At 38.2% G+C, this 17,086-nt stretch overlaps 1 protein-coding gene across 2 annotated transcripts in view; it reads left to right on the forward strand.

Annotated features, from left to right (window-relative positions):
• Positions 1-16,756, forward strand: part of LOC103032886 (src substrate cortactin) — a 38,085-nt gene extending 21,329 nt beyond the window's left edge. The window contains exons 8-16 of one of the 2 annotated variants that reach the window (XM_049483329.1): positions 830-940; positions 1,621-1,731; positions 5,078-5,133; positions 6,192-6,261; positions 6,603-6,751; positions 8,232-8,300; positions 9,538-9,712; positions 11,080-11,148; positions 13,227-16,756. In XM_049483329.1, the coding sequence (XP_049339286.1) occupies positions 830-940; positions 1,621-1,731; positions 5,078-5,133; positions 6,192-6,261; positions 6,603-6,751; positions 8,232-8,300; positions 9,538-9,712; positions 11,080-11,148; positions 13,227-13,363 (947 nt within the window). In that variant the 3' untranslated portion in view covers positions 13,364-16,756. The remainder of the gene's footprint in view (positions 1-829; positions 941-1,620; positions 1,732-5,077; positions 5,134-6,191; positions 6,262-6,602; positions 6,752-8,231; positions 8,301-9,537; positions 9,713-11,079; positions 11,149-13,226) is intronic. The other variant, XM_049483330.1, reaches the window with a different exon arrangement.
• The last annotated feature ends 330 nt before the right edge of the window (positions 16,757-17,086 follow it).

Here is a 17,086-nt window from a genome sequence, read left to right on the forward strand (position 1 = left end):
AACGTTGATGATGGTAAATCTGAACAAATGTTTTTCATTTGGCAAACAATTTTATAGCACAAGACTCTGGGTTTTTTAATTATGTTTAATGATGATTCTTCTCAGAACTGGTTTAACAGTATCTCAGGTACTGTTTAGTGTAATATCTTTCTGTAAGGGAGTTTTTAGAGGTTTAAACATCTGCTTAAATTCACCACCACTGGTAAATTTCTCTAGAATGGAGCGTTTTACTCTAATCCCAACCGATTCTTTAGGCTCATTTATACTTGACATTTAATTTAGAAACAGATACAGACAATACATTTGTCTGTAGTCATTTGTTCATTTGTGGGTTCATTTCCAGCTCTGGAAAAAAAATTAGAGAGCACTTAAAAATGATGAGTTTCTTTGATTTTACCAAATTGAAAATCTCTGGAATATAATTAAGAGGAAGATGGATGATCACAAGCCATCAAACCAAACTGAACTGCTTGTATTTTTGCTCCAGGAATAAAGTGTGTAAGACATTTTTTGTTGCATTATTTATGGTTTGAAAGTTCTGCATCTTTTTTGCTCTAAATGACTATTTTTATTTGGGAGAAATGTTGTCCGTAGTTTATAGAATAAAACTACATTGTTCATTGTACTTAAACATATACCTATAAATAACAAAACTAGAGAAACTGATATAGAAACTGAAGTGGTCTCATTTTTTTTTATTTATTTATTTTTTCTTTTGGTAATATATTTTTTTTACAGAAAAGGCACTGATACTGTTGCCCTCAACAAACTTTAACTTGTATTGTTTTTCCTCTCAACCCTGTCTGTTTTGCTCTGTCTTCTGATCCAGACTACACCAAAGGGTTTGGTGGGAAGTTTGGTGTGGAGACGGATAAGGTGGACAAAAGTGCTGTTGGGTTTGAGTATCAGGGGAAGACGGAGAAGCACGAGTCTCAGAAAGGTGGGCACTGTCTTTAAATATTTAAAGGATTTAAAGTTTTTTGCTGAAGAGTTTGCTGAATAGACTATTGACTGTTAGAGCATCCCAAACATTTAAATATCATTGAAAATCTACTTTATTTCAGTAATTCATTCATATATTAAATAAATGTATTACACACAAAGGGATCTATTTTGAGTGTTTATTTATTTTACAGCCAATAAAAAAATCAGTATCTCAGAAAAATATAATATTATATAAGACCAATTGGTGCTTTTGACAGTGTGGGCAGTGTGCCAAGTCCTGCTGGAAAATGAAATCCACATCTCCATAAATGTTGTCAGCAGAATGAAGCAGGAAGTGCTGTAAGATTTTGTGGGAAAACAAAACTGCACTGACTTTAGACTTGATAATAAAACACAGTGGATCAACACCAGCAGATGACATGTCTCTCCAAACCATCACTGATTGGTGGAAACTTCACACTAGACCTCGAGCAGTTTGGACTGTGTGTCTCTCCACTCTTCCTCCAGACTCTGATCCCTTCATTTACAAATGAAATGTAAAATTTACTGATGATCAGTGATGGTTTGGAGAGTCATGTTATCTGAATTGTTGTAATTCTGCCCGTTCACAGAAAAGTAATGTGTGTGTGTGCGTGTGCGTGTGCGTGTGCGTGTGCATGTGTCTGTGTGTGTTAGATTACGTGAAAGGTTTTGGAGGGAAGTTTGGTGTGCAGACAGACCGGCAGGACAAATCTGCGGTGGGCTGGGACCATCAGGAGAAACTGCAACTTCATGAGTCCCAGAAAGGTAGGGTACCACACACACACACACACGCACACACACACTTTCCCCTACTGCTTCTCTTGTCTGAAAGGAGGAAGTTGGGCTAAAATTGCAGATGTGGAAAAGCCTGTCCTTTCGCTTCTCTTGTTACTGTGAGAGTCTGAGTGTGAGGGAATAAATAATTGCCTGCATTGTTAAAGAGACAGTTCTTAAGTTTTTGGTGAAAATGTACAGTGAGCTTAAAACAAGACTTACAGTTAGCCATTAGCAGCACTGAAGCTCTCTTATGATATTTATTATAATACTTTGTTGTTTCTCCTCTCAGAAACACTACTGCTCTCAATTTTTAAAGATACAAAGTACCAGTCAGAAGTTTGACACACCTCTTCTCATTCAATGTGTATCTTTCTTTTTCATTGTAAATTTAATTTTGAAGATTATTTTAAAGCTATACAGAAACACATGATTTTTTGTTCTGTAAACAAAAAGTGTTAAATCAAAACATGTTCTTTTACTTTACATTTATATTTACATTTACGGCATTTAGCAGACGCCCTCATCCAGAGCAACTTACAACAGTGCTTCAATGATACTTCAAATATCCAAAACTAGTTTGTTAGACAAGGATCAAGAAATACATAAAGCTTGATCATGTTGAGAACCCTAGGAGTTTTTTATGATTAGTTTAGGAACTCTTTGAAAAGATGTGTCTTCAGTCTGTGTTTGAAAACCGCGAGTGACTCTGTGACGCTGTTCTGACACCCAGTGGAAGTTGGGTTCACCACCTTGGTGCCAGCACAGAGAAGAGTCTGGATGTCTGTTTTCTGTGTGTTTTGAGGGATGGAGGTTCGAGCCGAGCCGTACTGGAAGCTCTAAGAGCTCTTGGTGCAGATCTGGCTTTGACCATCAGTGCCATCAAGTATAAAGGATCTGGTCCGTTTTTGCCTTGTAGGCCAGTGTCAGGGTTTTGAATCGGATGCGGGCGGCAACAGGAAGCCAGTGGAGGGAACGCAGCAAAGGAGTCACATGACTGAACTTCAGAAGATTGAAGATGAGTCTTGCTGCTGCTGATTCTGAACTAGTTGCAGGGTTTTGGTGGCTCGCAGTGGAAGAGCAGCCAGTAGAGAGTTGCAGTAGTTGAGTCTTGAGATGACGAGAGAGAGACTGCACAAGCACCTGAGTGGCTTCCTGAGAGAGAAACAGTCAAATTCTTCGGATTCTTTAAATTCTTCTAAAGCCCTTTCCGGATTAAATTAGTTACTCATGGGGTCCAGGGGTAATTTTCTCTTTTATGTGGGGTCCTCTGTGATTTAAGATTTAATTCCCATCTGGAATGACCATGTATGTGTTTTTCTCAGACGTCCTCTGAGAAAATTACAGGCTGAATTATCTGCTGTTTTTCGCTGAACTTTGTGGTCCTACAATATTTAAAGTCCTGTCCGGATGCAAATCTCTGAGTGTCGTCTCCTTGCGTTTAATACAATAGCTATTTGTCCATTGCCACGCACTGTAATTACACATAGAACACGCGTTTCCCTGAAGATCCACGTAAACAATGAGTGGAAATGGAGGAGCTACTGAACACGGTGTCATGTGACAGAAAAAGCCAAAAAACTCACTGGTCCTCCTGTTTTTTCAATTACAGTCCGGATGCAAGAGATTTATCACTGAGTAGAAGTGTGAAATATTTTTCACAGACGTCCCCCTGAATAACTAATCCCGTCCTGATAGGGCTCTTGGTATTTTAATCTCAGTGTCTTCATAAGGGAGAGTCACCTGGAATAGTTTTTTCAGCATCTTGAAGGAAGGAGTTTCTGAAGGTGCTGAACAATATTTGCTGCTTTTCCTTCACGCTTCTTTGAGATGCACTATATTAGATTCAGATACTGTCTATATGCAATAAGTGCATGTTAATATCAGGGCTAAACAGGCAGATACATTTTATTAGGCTGTTTGGAACTGCCTTCTCACTGCTGATGGAACATTTACCTGCATGTTTTCTCAACCTCTTAACAGGTGAATCTGGTGATGTCTGCAGTTTCCGTGTGTTTGTCTCCTTCCTGTTTGTATTTGTATTTGTGTGACTCCTCTTCGGGCCAACCTGTCTGTGTGTGTTTGTGTGTATAAATGTGTGTATGTGTTTGTTTGTCTGTGTCTCTGGGTTCTTTTTGCAGATTATAAGCGTGGCTTTGGAGGGCAGTATGGGGTGGATGTTGAGAAGCAGGACAAGTGTGCTTTGGGGTTTGACCACAAAGAGAACCTGGCCAAACACGAGTCTCAACAAGGCACCGTCTCTGATTGCTTTTTTTTTTTTTACCCCATATTGCAATATTAATTAAATACAATTTTTTTGCTGCCCGCTGCTCTGGTTATACCCCTTTTTCTTGTTTTTATATTTATTTTATGTTTATACAGTACAGGCCAAAAGTTTGGACACCTTCTCTTTTTCAATGCATTTTCTTTATTTTCATGACTATTTACATTGTAGATTCTCACTGAAGACATCAAAACTATGAATGAACACATGTGCAGTTTTATATACTTAACAAAAAATGACCTGACCTCCACAGTCACCGGACCTGAACCCAATCCAGATGGTTTGGGGTGAGCTGGAGCACAGAGTGAAGAAGGCAAAGGAGCTACAAGTGCTACTAAACACCTCTGGGAACTCCTTCCTTCAAGACTGTTATAAAACCATTTCAGGTGGCCACCTCTTGAAGCTCATTGAGAGAATGATGCCAAGAGTGTGCAAAGCAGTAATCAGAGCAAAGGGTGGCTATTTTGAAGTACCTAACTCCACACATGTTCATTCATATTTTTGATGTCTTCAGTGAGAATCTACAATGTAAATAGTCATGAAAATAAAGAAAATGCATTGAATGAGGTGTGTCCAAACTTTTGGCCTGTACTGTATATTTATTAATTATTTGTATGATCCTCCTGCTCTCTCCAGCTCCTCCTCCCCCACTCCACATCCCCAGTCCGCTTGCAGACCTGCTATAGGCGGCTGTAATGCATGACCCCGGCACAGCCAGCTACCCACAATTCCTCTGTCCTCAACCAGCTACCCAATCCCACCTCCTACCCCAGCTCTCCACGACACCGTGCAGAGCAGTGCCTGGTCCGGTTCTGCTGCTGCTGATCTGTCTCAGCTGCTGAAGGTCCTGCTGAGAATGTAGCGTCCCTCCTGTGCGTCCTCTCTGTGCTGTCCTGTCCTTCCTGTTTGTTTGTGTTTTTTTGTTTTTTCTTTTACAGGTTTGCATGAGCTGCATCTCAGCATCTCCCGCAGCTTCAGTCTCCTCAGGAGAACGGTGTTCACTGTCCTCGGTCGTGTTCCTCCTGCTGATTCTCCTTTCTGCTCTTTCTCCAGATTACTCCAAAGGCTTCGGGGGGAAGTTCGGCGTGCAGAAGGACAGAATGGACAAGGTGGGTTCAGTTCTGGACCTTTATGATAAGGAATACACTGACATGCCAGAAGTCACGAGACAGCAGTATGTAAATTGATTGTGTCTTAGTGGACAAATTGGGAATGCCCACAACTGTAGGTGTTATCTTGTGATTGTGGCCCGATAGTGGGTCCAGATGGATGGTGACTGTGTTATAAAAGGAATAAAAGTGTCAGTCTGTCTATCTCTCTCTCTATCTGTCTTTGTCTCTCTTTCTCTGTCTGTGTGTCTCTCTGTTTGTCAGTCGGCCTGTCTGTTTATCTCTATCTCTGTCTGTGTTCTCTTTGTGTCTGTCGGTATGTCTTTGTCTGTATCTCTCTGTCTCTCTCACTCTATCTGTCAATCTGTCTATCTCTATTTATCTGACTGTCTTTGTCTATCTATCTCTCTCTGTCTGTCTTTCTTTCTCCGTCTTTCTGTCTGTGTGTCTTTCTCTGTCGCTTTCTCTGTCTGTCTATCTCTTTTTCAGTCTGTCTATATTCCTCTCTGTTTGTCTCTATCTCCGTCTGTTGGTATCTGGCTCAGTCTGTCAGTCTCTCTCTCTCTTTCTTTCTCTCTCTCTCTGTCTCTCTCTCTCTGCCTTAGTCTGTGTCTTTGTCTGCCTCTCTCTTGGTTTGTTTGTCTCTCTTTTTGTCTGTCTCTGTCTGACTATCTCTCTGACTGTCTGTGTGTCTTTCTCTATCTGTCTGTCTGTCTCTATCTCTGTATGTCTGTCTGTCTCTCTCTCTCTCTCTCTCTCTCCTGATGCTAGTCTGTCTCTCAATCTGTCTGTCTGTCTGTAAACAGACAGCGACTACCTTTAATGGGACATGACAAAAGTCATGGGACACAATACTAGTTCCAGTCAAGTGATGTTTTGCATGTCAGTGTAATGTGTTGAAAAATATGGTTTACAGGCTGATTCTGCCAACATATAGATAAACCTATAGGTAGATAGTAGGTGGATACATGAACAGAAGTATAGATAAGAGGATGGTTATATGAGTGGAAAGGTTGATAGAGGAGTGTATTGTGACTTTGTTGCTCGTCTATGTTCAGAGTGCAGGAACGTTTGAGGAGGTGGAGAAGCCCAGCACTGCTTACCAGAAAACCAAGCCAGTGGAAGCAGGTGAGAACGTTTAACCACTTTATCACTGAACCTGTGCAGACAGCAGCTTTACAAACAGACACCTGCAGAGTGTCTGTGACTTTCTGGCCCTTTTATATTTGATTTGTATTTTTTGTATACAGCAGCTTGTAACCCCTTGTACTCTGAGTTCCCTACAAAAATGGACAAAATTCCAAATATTGTTTAATTTTCCAAATATAACACTTAAGGTCCAAAAATCTTAAATAAAAGACAAATCATCCCCAAAACAAATTGTGCTGGCTGCTATTTACAGAGCAAACTGTGCAAATGCGTGGCAAAATGTTAAAAAATAGTTAAATTATGTGTGTGTGTGTACACAGCTGGCAGTGGAACAGGCAACATTAAGGCTCGTTTTGAGAACTTGGCGAAGCAGAAAGAGGAGGAAGACAGAAAGCGAGCGGAGGAAGAGCGAGCCAGACGACAGGCCAAGGAGAAGCAGGAGCAGGAGGAAGCTCGCCGGAAGATAGAGGTACATCCCTATCCGTGACTTTTCTCCAAGGGTGAAGGATAGGGTTAGGGTCTGAACTGCTTCAGACCAATGAAAACACAATGTAGGAGGAGTTGTATCAGACTTAGCCCCACCCCGTGGACTTGTGGTTCTGCAACGACCATCTCTAAAGTCCTGAGGCACTGAGGTCACCTGATCATGCTGGAGAAATCAACATACGTTCATTGAGTAAAGCTGATCTCAATTTCTTTATCTAAGAATAGTTTCTTAATATCTTTCAGATCTGCCTGTTTGGAAAAGTAAAGTAAAATATATTTATATGATGTGACTCTTACAACAAATCTTAAAATTAACAAATGAACTTGCATTTCAGAAGACAGGGAGCGATAATCTGTATGTTTTATTATTATTAACAAAGATGAACATTTTAACATTTATTTTTGTGACACTTCTGTTACTTACTATTGGAATAATTAAACAATACTGTTATTACACAAAAAATAATTAATTCAGATGCTTTCTGCATGATTATTCTGTGCTCTGTGATAACTGTAATGTGGCACGTCTTGTCTTGGCTAAGAAACATCTGAACACCAGCCATTGTCAGCTCCACACCCTGCTCTGACAGCACCACTGTTCTGTATGAGACTAAACCCTGCAGCTCTGCACTGCCCCCTGCTGCACCTTCTCATTCCCCTTCATTCTGAAAGTTAAACATTAGACAGAAGATAAAGAAGTTAATCAGTGTCATTGTGTTAGGGTATTTGATTTTTTGAAGCTTTTATGACGAGCCAGATACAAATATTCAAACACTCATTCCAAAGCAGTTTTATATTAGTAATAAACATACAGCTCTGGAAACAATTGAGATCACTTCAGTTTCTGAATCAGTTTCTCTGATTTTGCTATTTATAGGTTTATATTTGAGTAAAATGAACATTGTTGTTTTATCCTATAAACTACGAACAACATTTCTCCCAAATTCCAAATAAAAATATTGTCATTTAGAGCATTTATTTGCAGAAAATGAGAAATGGCTCAAATAATAAAAAACAAAAGATGCAGAGCTTTCAGACCTCAAATAATGCAAAGAAAACAAGTTCATATTCATAAAGTTTTAAGAGTTCAGAAATCAATATTTGGTGGAATAACAATGGTTTTAAATCACAGTGTTCATCATGCATCTTGGCATCATGTTCTCCTCCACCAGTCTTATACACTACTTTTGAATTACTTTATGCCTTATACTCCTGGTGCAATAATCCAAGCAGTTCAGTTTGGTTTGATGGCTTGTGATCATCCATCTTCCTCTTGATTATATTCCAGAGGTTTTTAATTGGCAAAATCAAAGAAACTCATCATTTTTAACTTGTCTTTTTTTTTTTTTTTCTGTAATGTACACTATTGTATTATGCAATAGTGTATCGTGTCCTCCATACTTCTGTGTGTCTGTGTCCATCCTCATCCTGCATGTTTTTGCATTTTTCCTGGTTGGTTTTAGGAGAATGCCAAAGCTAGAACCCCCTCCCCTCAGCCCAGCCCCACCACCACCACTGCTCCAGTGTACCAGGTAATTCAGAACTTCACAATAATAATAATATATAGGGGGTGTGCCAAGATTTTTTGCGATTAAATCGGTACGATAGTTCTCTTCAGGTGTTAAATGCTGAGGACAGCCATTATGCCGATGTGGCCCTTTGATAAAATGAGTTTTACGCCCCAGTTCTAAACAGTGCCTGTGTGTCTCTTTATTTCAAATTCTTGTGTTGCCCCCTAGTGGTCTTTCCTGTAAACCACATGAGCTTTGTTCTCACGTACCATTTTAATGTTGTTGTTTTTTTTTTCATTCTGTGTTCAGTTTAGTTCACGTGTTTGTATATTACTCACAGTGTTTTCGTAGAACATTTTGATCTGTAACTTTTTGATATATAAAGAAAAATACTTAATGTGGATGTGAACTTTTATTGGGTTTTATTATTATTAGGTATTTACTTCATTCATCTAATTCCTCTAATTTAGACCTCAGACTGTATCTTAAGATTGTGCCCCAAATATACAGAATTAATGCAGTTTATTATTGCTTTTATTTATTTTATTTTATTTATTTAATTATTTATGGAGTTCAAATGTTTATTTTTCTTGCTTTAATACAGGTTCAGGTTAAATGAAAAATGAAAAAGAAAAAAGGCAGCTCTTCAGTTGACATATAGTACACTATATAGTTACCAATACACATACAAGGTGGAATTGTAATTATGCCACTTTTTAATTTCTTATTGCTTTTAGACTATAATATACTGTAGGGGACAATCTATAATATTATTCTGGACTGTAATACACTAAACAGAAGCATTGGGGAGCTCTATAATGCTTTATAATGTTCATATAAGCCACATGGTCAGTCTGACAAACTGTATTACACTACAGGAAGTATACAGACACTCTATAATGCTCTTTAATGTTCACAAGATCTCCACACTCATTTTGACAGACTATAATACACTACAGAAAATGTGAAGGATGTTCTATAATATTCATAGAAGCCACATCTTGATTCTGACGGACTGTAGCACACTACCCGAAGTATAGGGAGTGAAATGGCTTCCGTTTTATTTAAAAAAAAAAAAAAAAACAGTGTAGAGCAATACAGAGCCCTTTCTAGTGACTTTATTTCCATCATATACATTCTGCTCTTTTTTTTTCTTTGTAATGAATAACAATGGCTGTTCTTGCTCGTTTACCCCTTTATATGTGGTTGAGTGTGTAATTTTGCTCTGTCCTCCATGTGTCTGTGTGTGTAATAAAAGGCCCATCCCGAGGTAAAAGAGGAAGAGGATAATGTGTATGAGGTGGAACCAGTCTCCACCCCTGCAGCAAAGCCCACCTATGAAGAACCAGTTCAGGAGGATCTCTACCAGAATGTGGAGGTGGAGCCGGAGCCGGAGCAGAACCAGGAGCAGGATGGACAGTATCAGGCAGCAGGTAACACTGCCAGATTTTACTCAACACACTGATGCTAAGGGCCCTATCTTACATCCTGTCAACAGCATATTTTCACACCTTGCACCGGCGCTGTTAAAATAGAGTCAGGGTTTAGGAATAAACGGAAGTGAGGTGTGTTCAGGTAAATTTCTGGTGTGTTTCTATCTTGGCAGTGGGAAATATAGGTGCACCCCTGACTGATTAAAACCCTGACAACAGTCAGCAGTCAGCTGCCCAATCATATCTTAGACATGCATCAATTGTGGGTGACGAGACAAGTCTTCTGTGTCCTATTCCCAGTGCAAATGTAATGCTTTGGAAGGAGGAATGTTAAAGGAGAACTCTGGTGTAAAATTTGACTTTGGGTGTATTAAAACGTGATATAGAGTACTTACCTTTGTTAAATAGCATACCTCCGCTTTCTGAGATCCAGTATTTTGTGCACCCCATTGGTAGAATCCGGAGAGCTCCAACATTTAAATCGAGGCATTTAGAACTTTAAAACTGCACAAAATGTTTATTTAAAATCTCTGTTTACATCCCATAGTGTAGTTAAATCTCCAAGCGCTGCCATCATCAATTTAAGTCACAAAAAGTCAACCGTTGAGCACAAATAGTAAAACGTTTTGAACAAAGTTTAAGTAATTTGTTGTTGGTTCTTTGCATTCTAATATCGACAGTAACCAGATATTTTCAGCAACAGCTGGAATTCATGCATTTCCAATGAATTCATTTTGCAATCTGCTCAACTATCCTACCTATTCGTTCTCATGCTCAACTTATTGTGACTTCAATTTTAGATAGATAGACAGACAGACAGACAGAGTTCAGGGCTTTCCGGATTCTACCGGAATCGGTGTAAAAAGCGATTTATCTGCAGGCGCAAAATATGACCCGTCTCACTTATTATAAAAGCCTGTTTGGACAAAGTGCCCAAAATACTGGATCTCAAAAAGCTGTGGGAGAACAGAGGCGGGCTATTCCTGAAAAAAGGTAAGTACTTTATCACATTCTTAGTCCCTTTCACACCGCAGTTCTCCTTTAAATACCTGCAAAAAAATAAAAAATGTAATGTTCCATTATCCATTTGGTACCCATTATCAGGCCTCGTTCCAACTCACTCACAAGAGACCACCTCACAACTAAATAGAGTGTACCTTTTGCAGCATATATGGAGATACAGATGAAATAAGTAAGTGATTGTCGGGTCAGTGGAGTGTTTTAATGGTGGTGTTTCCTGGTAGATTATAACAGTATTGTGTGTATGTATCTGCTGTAGTGTTGTAACCGGTTCAGCTGCTGGTGATCTCACTTCATCTCAAACCTGTTTGTTGAGTAGAACTCATTATAAGTGTGTCTATCTGCAGATTCTCAGTCGTATGATTATGGAGAGGATCTGGGGGTGACCGCTGTGGCGCTGTATGATTACCAAGCTGGTGAGTCTTGAATTTATACTCAGTTTATACTGGAATTCATTAAGCTGCAGTATTTATAAAACATGCATTCACATACACTCATTCATTCCAGTCCCACTATGAAATTGGATGCATTTTTTTTATTAATTTTATTTATCCAAGCAAGTCATTAAGTACAACGTATATACAATGGCAAAATAAGTGAGTGTGAGGGCTAGAGTGAGCGTATGTAACTGGTTGTGAGAGCATGCATGTTTAAGGGTAGGTGAGTGAGTTTGTGTGAGTGAGGGGGAGTGTGTGTGTGTGTGTGTGAAGGGATAAGAATAAGTGTAGAGTTAAATGTATTTGTGCTTGGGGGGTTGAGTGTGTGTTGAAGTTCATGTGCAAGTTTGTGTGTCTGAGTGTATGTGAGAGTAAGTGTAATTGTGTGTGAGTGTAAGTGTAGGGTTAAGTGTGTAAGTGTGTGAGAGTGCAGTGTTGGGTGTATGTGAGAGTAAGTAATTGTGTGTGTGTGTGTGTGTGAGAGTAAGTAATTGTGTGTGTGTGTGTGAGAGAGTGCAGTGTTGGGTGTATGTGAGAATAAGTAATTGTGTGTGTGTGTGTGAGAGAGTGCAGTGTTGGGTGTATGTGAGAGTTAAGGCCCTGTCCCACTGCGAGTGCGTCTAAATATCCACTAAAGTACGTCCAAATTTCAGTGGACGCAGTTTAGTGGATATTTAGACGCAATATGGACGTAGTTTAGCGGATATTTGGACGGCACCGTCCAAGTGGACGTAGTTTAGACGTTGCCGTCCACTTTAGACGCAAAAGTGGTTTTGGTACCTCCCAAATTTTTCGGAATAGACGGCGACTAATATGGACGTAATTTAGTGGATATTTAGACGGCACGTACAGGTGGACGTCGACGTCCATAAAAATATTTTTCTGGCGTCCATCGCTTTTCCACACTTTCCAAGATGCCAGCCAAGAGGAAGGGTTCCGCTAAGACGGCCGCCGCCAAGCGATTTTGAACATTGAAACTGTTTTTAAAATGTACTTGCATATTTGATTTTTACATGCCAATGCTTTGCATGTTTCTGCTTTCTTCCTACAGCCTTGAAAAGAATAATTTTTTGAAACAAAGCATTCCAAAGGCCCTCGCAGGGCCTATAACTGCTCCCCAAAGAGTTGATTATCGAAACAATGAAAGAAACATTAATTTTGCAAACATGAAAAAAAAAATTTAAACACATTTAAACATTAAAACATAAAAATACTTAGAAATCAATGATGCTGCAGGCGTCTGCTAGCCGCTAGTTTTTAGTTATTATACTGGCATTTGTTCAATGTTCTGGCTTTTTTCCCAGCCTATTGCTACTTTTAGATATAGGCATAGGCTACTGTTCCTGCACAGCATAACAAAAGACAATATATTATGTAATTTCTATTTTTATTAGAAAAATAACAAACGAAAATAAACCCAAAATGTTGACAAATATAATCTAACGAATTTCAAAATATAGAAACGAAAAAGGTTAAAATGGTATTAATATAACAGTTTAACAGCTGGATCAAACAGTTATACGGATTTCTCTCTCTTGTAGCTCAAGAAGAAATGATGATTCACTAGAAAAAACAACCATATATAGTTGGAAGTCGACGTCCAAAAAGTGGAAGTCGACGTACAAATTTGGAAGTCGGCGTCCAACTTCAATTTAGACGGAATATGGACGTAATTTGGACGCACTGCGTTCACTCAGTGGACGCAGTGTTTTCTGATAAATTTGGTCGTACTATAGTGGATATTTAGACGCAATCGCAGTGGGACAGGGCCTTAAGTAATTGTGTGAGTGTAGGGTGTGTGTGTGTGTGTGTGAGAGTAAGTAAGTGTGTGTGTGTGTGTGTGTGTGTGTGTGTGTGTGTGTGAGAGAGAGAGAGAGTGCAGTGTTGGGTGTATGTGAGAGTAAGTAATTGTGTGAGTGTTGAGTGTGTGTGAGAGTAAGTGTGTGTGAGTGTGAGAGAGTGCAGTGTGTGTGTGTGTGTGTGTGAGAGTGTAAATAATTGTGTGTAGGTGTGTTTGTGTTATACCACTGTTAACCTGAACTCCTCTGTATCTACAGCTGGCGATGATGAGATTTCCTTTGATCCTGATGACATCATCACCAACATCGAGATGATTGACGAGGGCTGGTGGAGGGGCGTGTGCAGAGGGGCTTATGGACTCTTTCCAGCCAATTATGTTGAAGTCCGGCAGTAAGGCCACACCCCCTCGGTGGCCACGCCCATCTCCCTGGAGGAGAGGGGTTCTCTTGCACATTTTCCATCTTCGTCTCGTCAGTCTTTCTCCTCTCGTCTTTCTCCTGCTCCTCCCATCTTTCATGGTGCTTCTGAAGTGTTGGACATTCTCAGGTCTTTCCATCACTCTTTCTTTTCTTCTTGTCTTTTATTTTCTTCATCCTCAGTGCACTCACAGTAAGCCTGTATCAACATGGGGAAGATAGAAACTTTATACACCTGGTTTCTTTCTTTTTCTCTTCTTCTCGTTTAATTTAGCATTTGTGTAGCCCACGATCGTCATACCATTTTATCTCATTAAAATAATCAGAATCGATTTACTGAGAGTTTAGATGAAGTTTTGGGGCTTTAAGGGTTAATTTATGAAGTTTAATGAAGGTATAAATCCTGAAACCTCCAGAAGGGTGTTAACAGCTCAACCAGATGTGCTAACATGGATGCTAATAACCACCAGTTAGCAGGATTTTTTTGTTTGTATTCACTCTCATTCACTTAGTTTAATAAATAATAAGACTCATATGATTTAGCTATATTTGTGGATAATCATTTTGATTCAGTGTTAGCAGCATTAACAGTGTTTATGGCATTTAAGTCATTATCATGTATCTTTTGCTTGATTGCTGATTAGCAACATTAGCAGCCGTTTAAATAGTTTGCATCATCATGCTAATGGGCGGTTTCTTATGCTAATTCACTGTTAGCATCACTGTGATTATTAAAATAATAAAAAAAAATAATAACATTTGCTTAAAATTAATGAATTGTAAAGTAGTGTGCCGATGGTTGTTAAAAAAACAAAACAAAAAAACAATTAGTAACCAATTCTGATATCATTGTGCATCTCATTATAAACAACTACTGAAAATTACTATCAATATTTAATTAATAAAATTATTTATTTCTAGGGATGCACCTAATATTTAGCAGCTGAATTATTTGGCTAAAAATAACAAAAAAAGCACTTTAAATGTATGCTGAGTAATGACATTTGTTTTAGGTCATGCTGTGATTTGTTGGTTTGTCTGCTGAGATGTTAATCTCCAGATACCACTTTCAAATAAAGCTAGTTTATAAAAAGGGTTTATTCATGGTTATTATTTAGGCTATATGTACTTTCTTTAGATATGTTAATACAGACAGATGGAAAAGATAAAGTAAGATCTGAATTGAATATTCAGACAGTGATGTTTAACAGTATAAATAAATGTGGGATCGCTATTTGGCAAATGACACGACTCTTCCTGTTTTTTAAAAGCATTTACAACCTAATTATTCACCATTAATTAACAAACCTTTTTTTAAGTGGTACCTAGAGATGGATTAAACAATAAACATTTAGACATACCAACAAAGCACAACATGATCTGAAATGTATAAATGTCATTATTTGGCATAAATTAAATTAAAATACTTTTTTGCTATTTTCGGCCAAATAATTTAGTTTGCTAAGTATTCGATGCATCCCTATAAATGATTTATTTATTAATTAAATATTGATACTTTTAAGTAGCTGTTTATATGTATTTAATAAGTATTTGCAACCTCATAAATAATAGTTAAAATTATTTAGTGGTGAAAAAAGTAGCAAAATGAATGAAATCGTGTAAATAATCCAGTGCATCTCTATAAATTTTAATAGAAAGTTGCAGTGCTGAGTGATGCCACTTATCTATACACTGTTAGCATCTGAATTCTCACCTGGATTATATATTATTATTATTTGCTAAATGCTGTTTGCTGCTGCTTTTCTTCTTTTTCAGTCACTGGTAGCTGGTGTTAGTAGTGTTGGTGTTTCTGGCTGAGCTGCTGTACGAGGCTGTGGTTAGAGATTTGGTAGGATCACCAAAGACAGGAGGTTGTTGGAGTGTTGGGTGTTTGTTAGAGGAATAATGCAGTGCTGTTAGATGAATATATTGGAGGATTTATCGGATGAAGAAGTTCGTGTTTCTCATTTAAAGCGCATTTTCATGCTGATCATGTTAGCACTCTGCGGCTCTCAGGCCTCTGAATCAGAGCTGCGTTTGCGTTTTTAACACTAAAAGGACGTTTTGTGTTGTAGCTACGAATCCCGACAGAACACTAAACACTCACATTACTGAAGACTTGACACTTAAATCTGCCACCATGTGTCAGCTGACCTGCGTGGCTGTGAACAAACAGTATGATTTTTATTCTGATTGGACAAAAAAATATATTATATACAGCTCTGGAGAAAAAATAAATAAAAAAGAGACCATTTCAGTCTCTGAATCAGTTTCTCTGATTTTGCTATTTATAGGTTTATGTTTGAGTAAAATGAACATTGTCGTTTTATTCTATAAACTACAGACAACATTTCTCTCAAATTACAAATAAAAATAATTTTATTATAATTTTTCTGCATTTATTTGCAGAAAAAGAGAAATGGCTGAAATACCAAATAAGACGTAGATATTTCATTTCTCAAATAATGCAAAGAAAACAAGTTCATATTCATAAAGTTTTAAGAGTTCAGAAATCAATATTTGGTGGAATAACCCTGGTTTTATCACAGTTTTTGTGCATCTTGGCATCATGTTCTCCTCCATCAGTTTTACACACTGCTTTTGGATAACTTTATGCTGCTTTACTCCTGGTGCAAAAATTCAAGCAGTTCAGTTTGGTGGTTTGATGGCTTGTGATCATCCATCTTCCTCTTGATTATATTCCAGAGGTTTTTTGTTAATTTGGTAAAATCAAAGAAACATCATTTTTAAGTGGTCTTTTATGTTTTTTCCCAGAGCTGTATATATTACGATGTTTGAGACCAGAGTTGCAGGTGGTGTTGAGATGTCTTGATGAAGTGTGTGTATGTCTGTGTGTATGTCCTGGGCATGCGGTGTCATTGTCTTTGTGTCCTGGTGTGTGTGTGTGTGTGTGTGTGTGTGTGTCGGCGTATTGTATTTTATTACACTCAGGCCACTGTAACGGCTTCACGATGACCAACACGTTATACAGCGAGAGGTTCAGCGTCTGAGAGTGTGGCTCTGAACTGCGGGAACTGTAGCTCTTTTTGAAATTAGCTTAATATAAAAATAATCATAATTATAATAGCGTAATTCTGTCCCGTGGTTAATGAGGAATGGCGGTTCCGTTGTGGTGCGGTGGGACGCTCGTAATTGGGTAAGATTGTGGCGCATCGACGGTGTAGCAGCGGCTAATCACGACATTCTTTCGGGTGGGGGGTTTTATAAAAGTGACCTTTTCAGATATTTTATTTTTATCTGTATTTTGCTGGCTTAAATCTCATTACGTGCTTTTTTTTTTTTTTTTTGATTGTTTGTTTTTGTAAGAAATGGAATTTCAATTAATAAAAAACACGGATAGTTGAAATGAAGAGTTGTTAGTGTGTTGTCTTTTCTTTAAATTATACACCTTAAAACCCATTAACAGGCCAGGATTTTTATCTATTTTATGCCTGATGTTACATCCCGAAATCTTGAGGATTTCTATTCAAGCATTACATAAATAGCTGTCATGTCTGATGCCAAGGAACATTACTGAAAAGCAGAATTGTAATAGGATATCTAAAAAAAAGTATTAAAGTTAATCTGCTATGTCAAATTATAATGAATAAAATCATACAATTGGCTCTTTCCTGAACTTCATTTTAAAATCTACATCAATCCTGAATACAAATCAAACAGTTCATGTCCTTTAAACCTTT

This window comes from Astyanax mexicanus, chromosome 9 (assembly GCF_023375975.1).
Source record: "Astyanax mexicanus isolate ESR-SI-001 chromosome 9, AstMex3_surface, whole genome shotgun sequence".
NCBI classification, from domain to species: Eukaryota; Metazoa; Chordata; class Actinopteri; order Characiformes; family Acestrorhamphidae; genus Astyanax; species Astyanax mexicanus.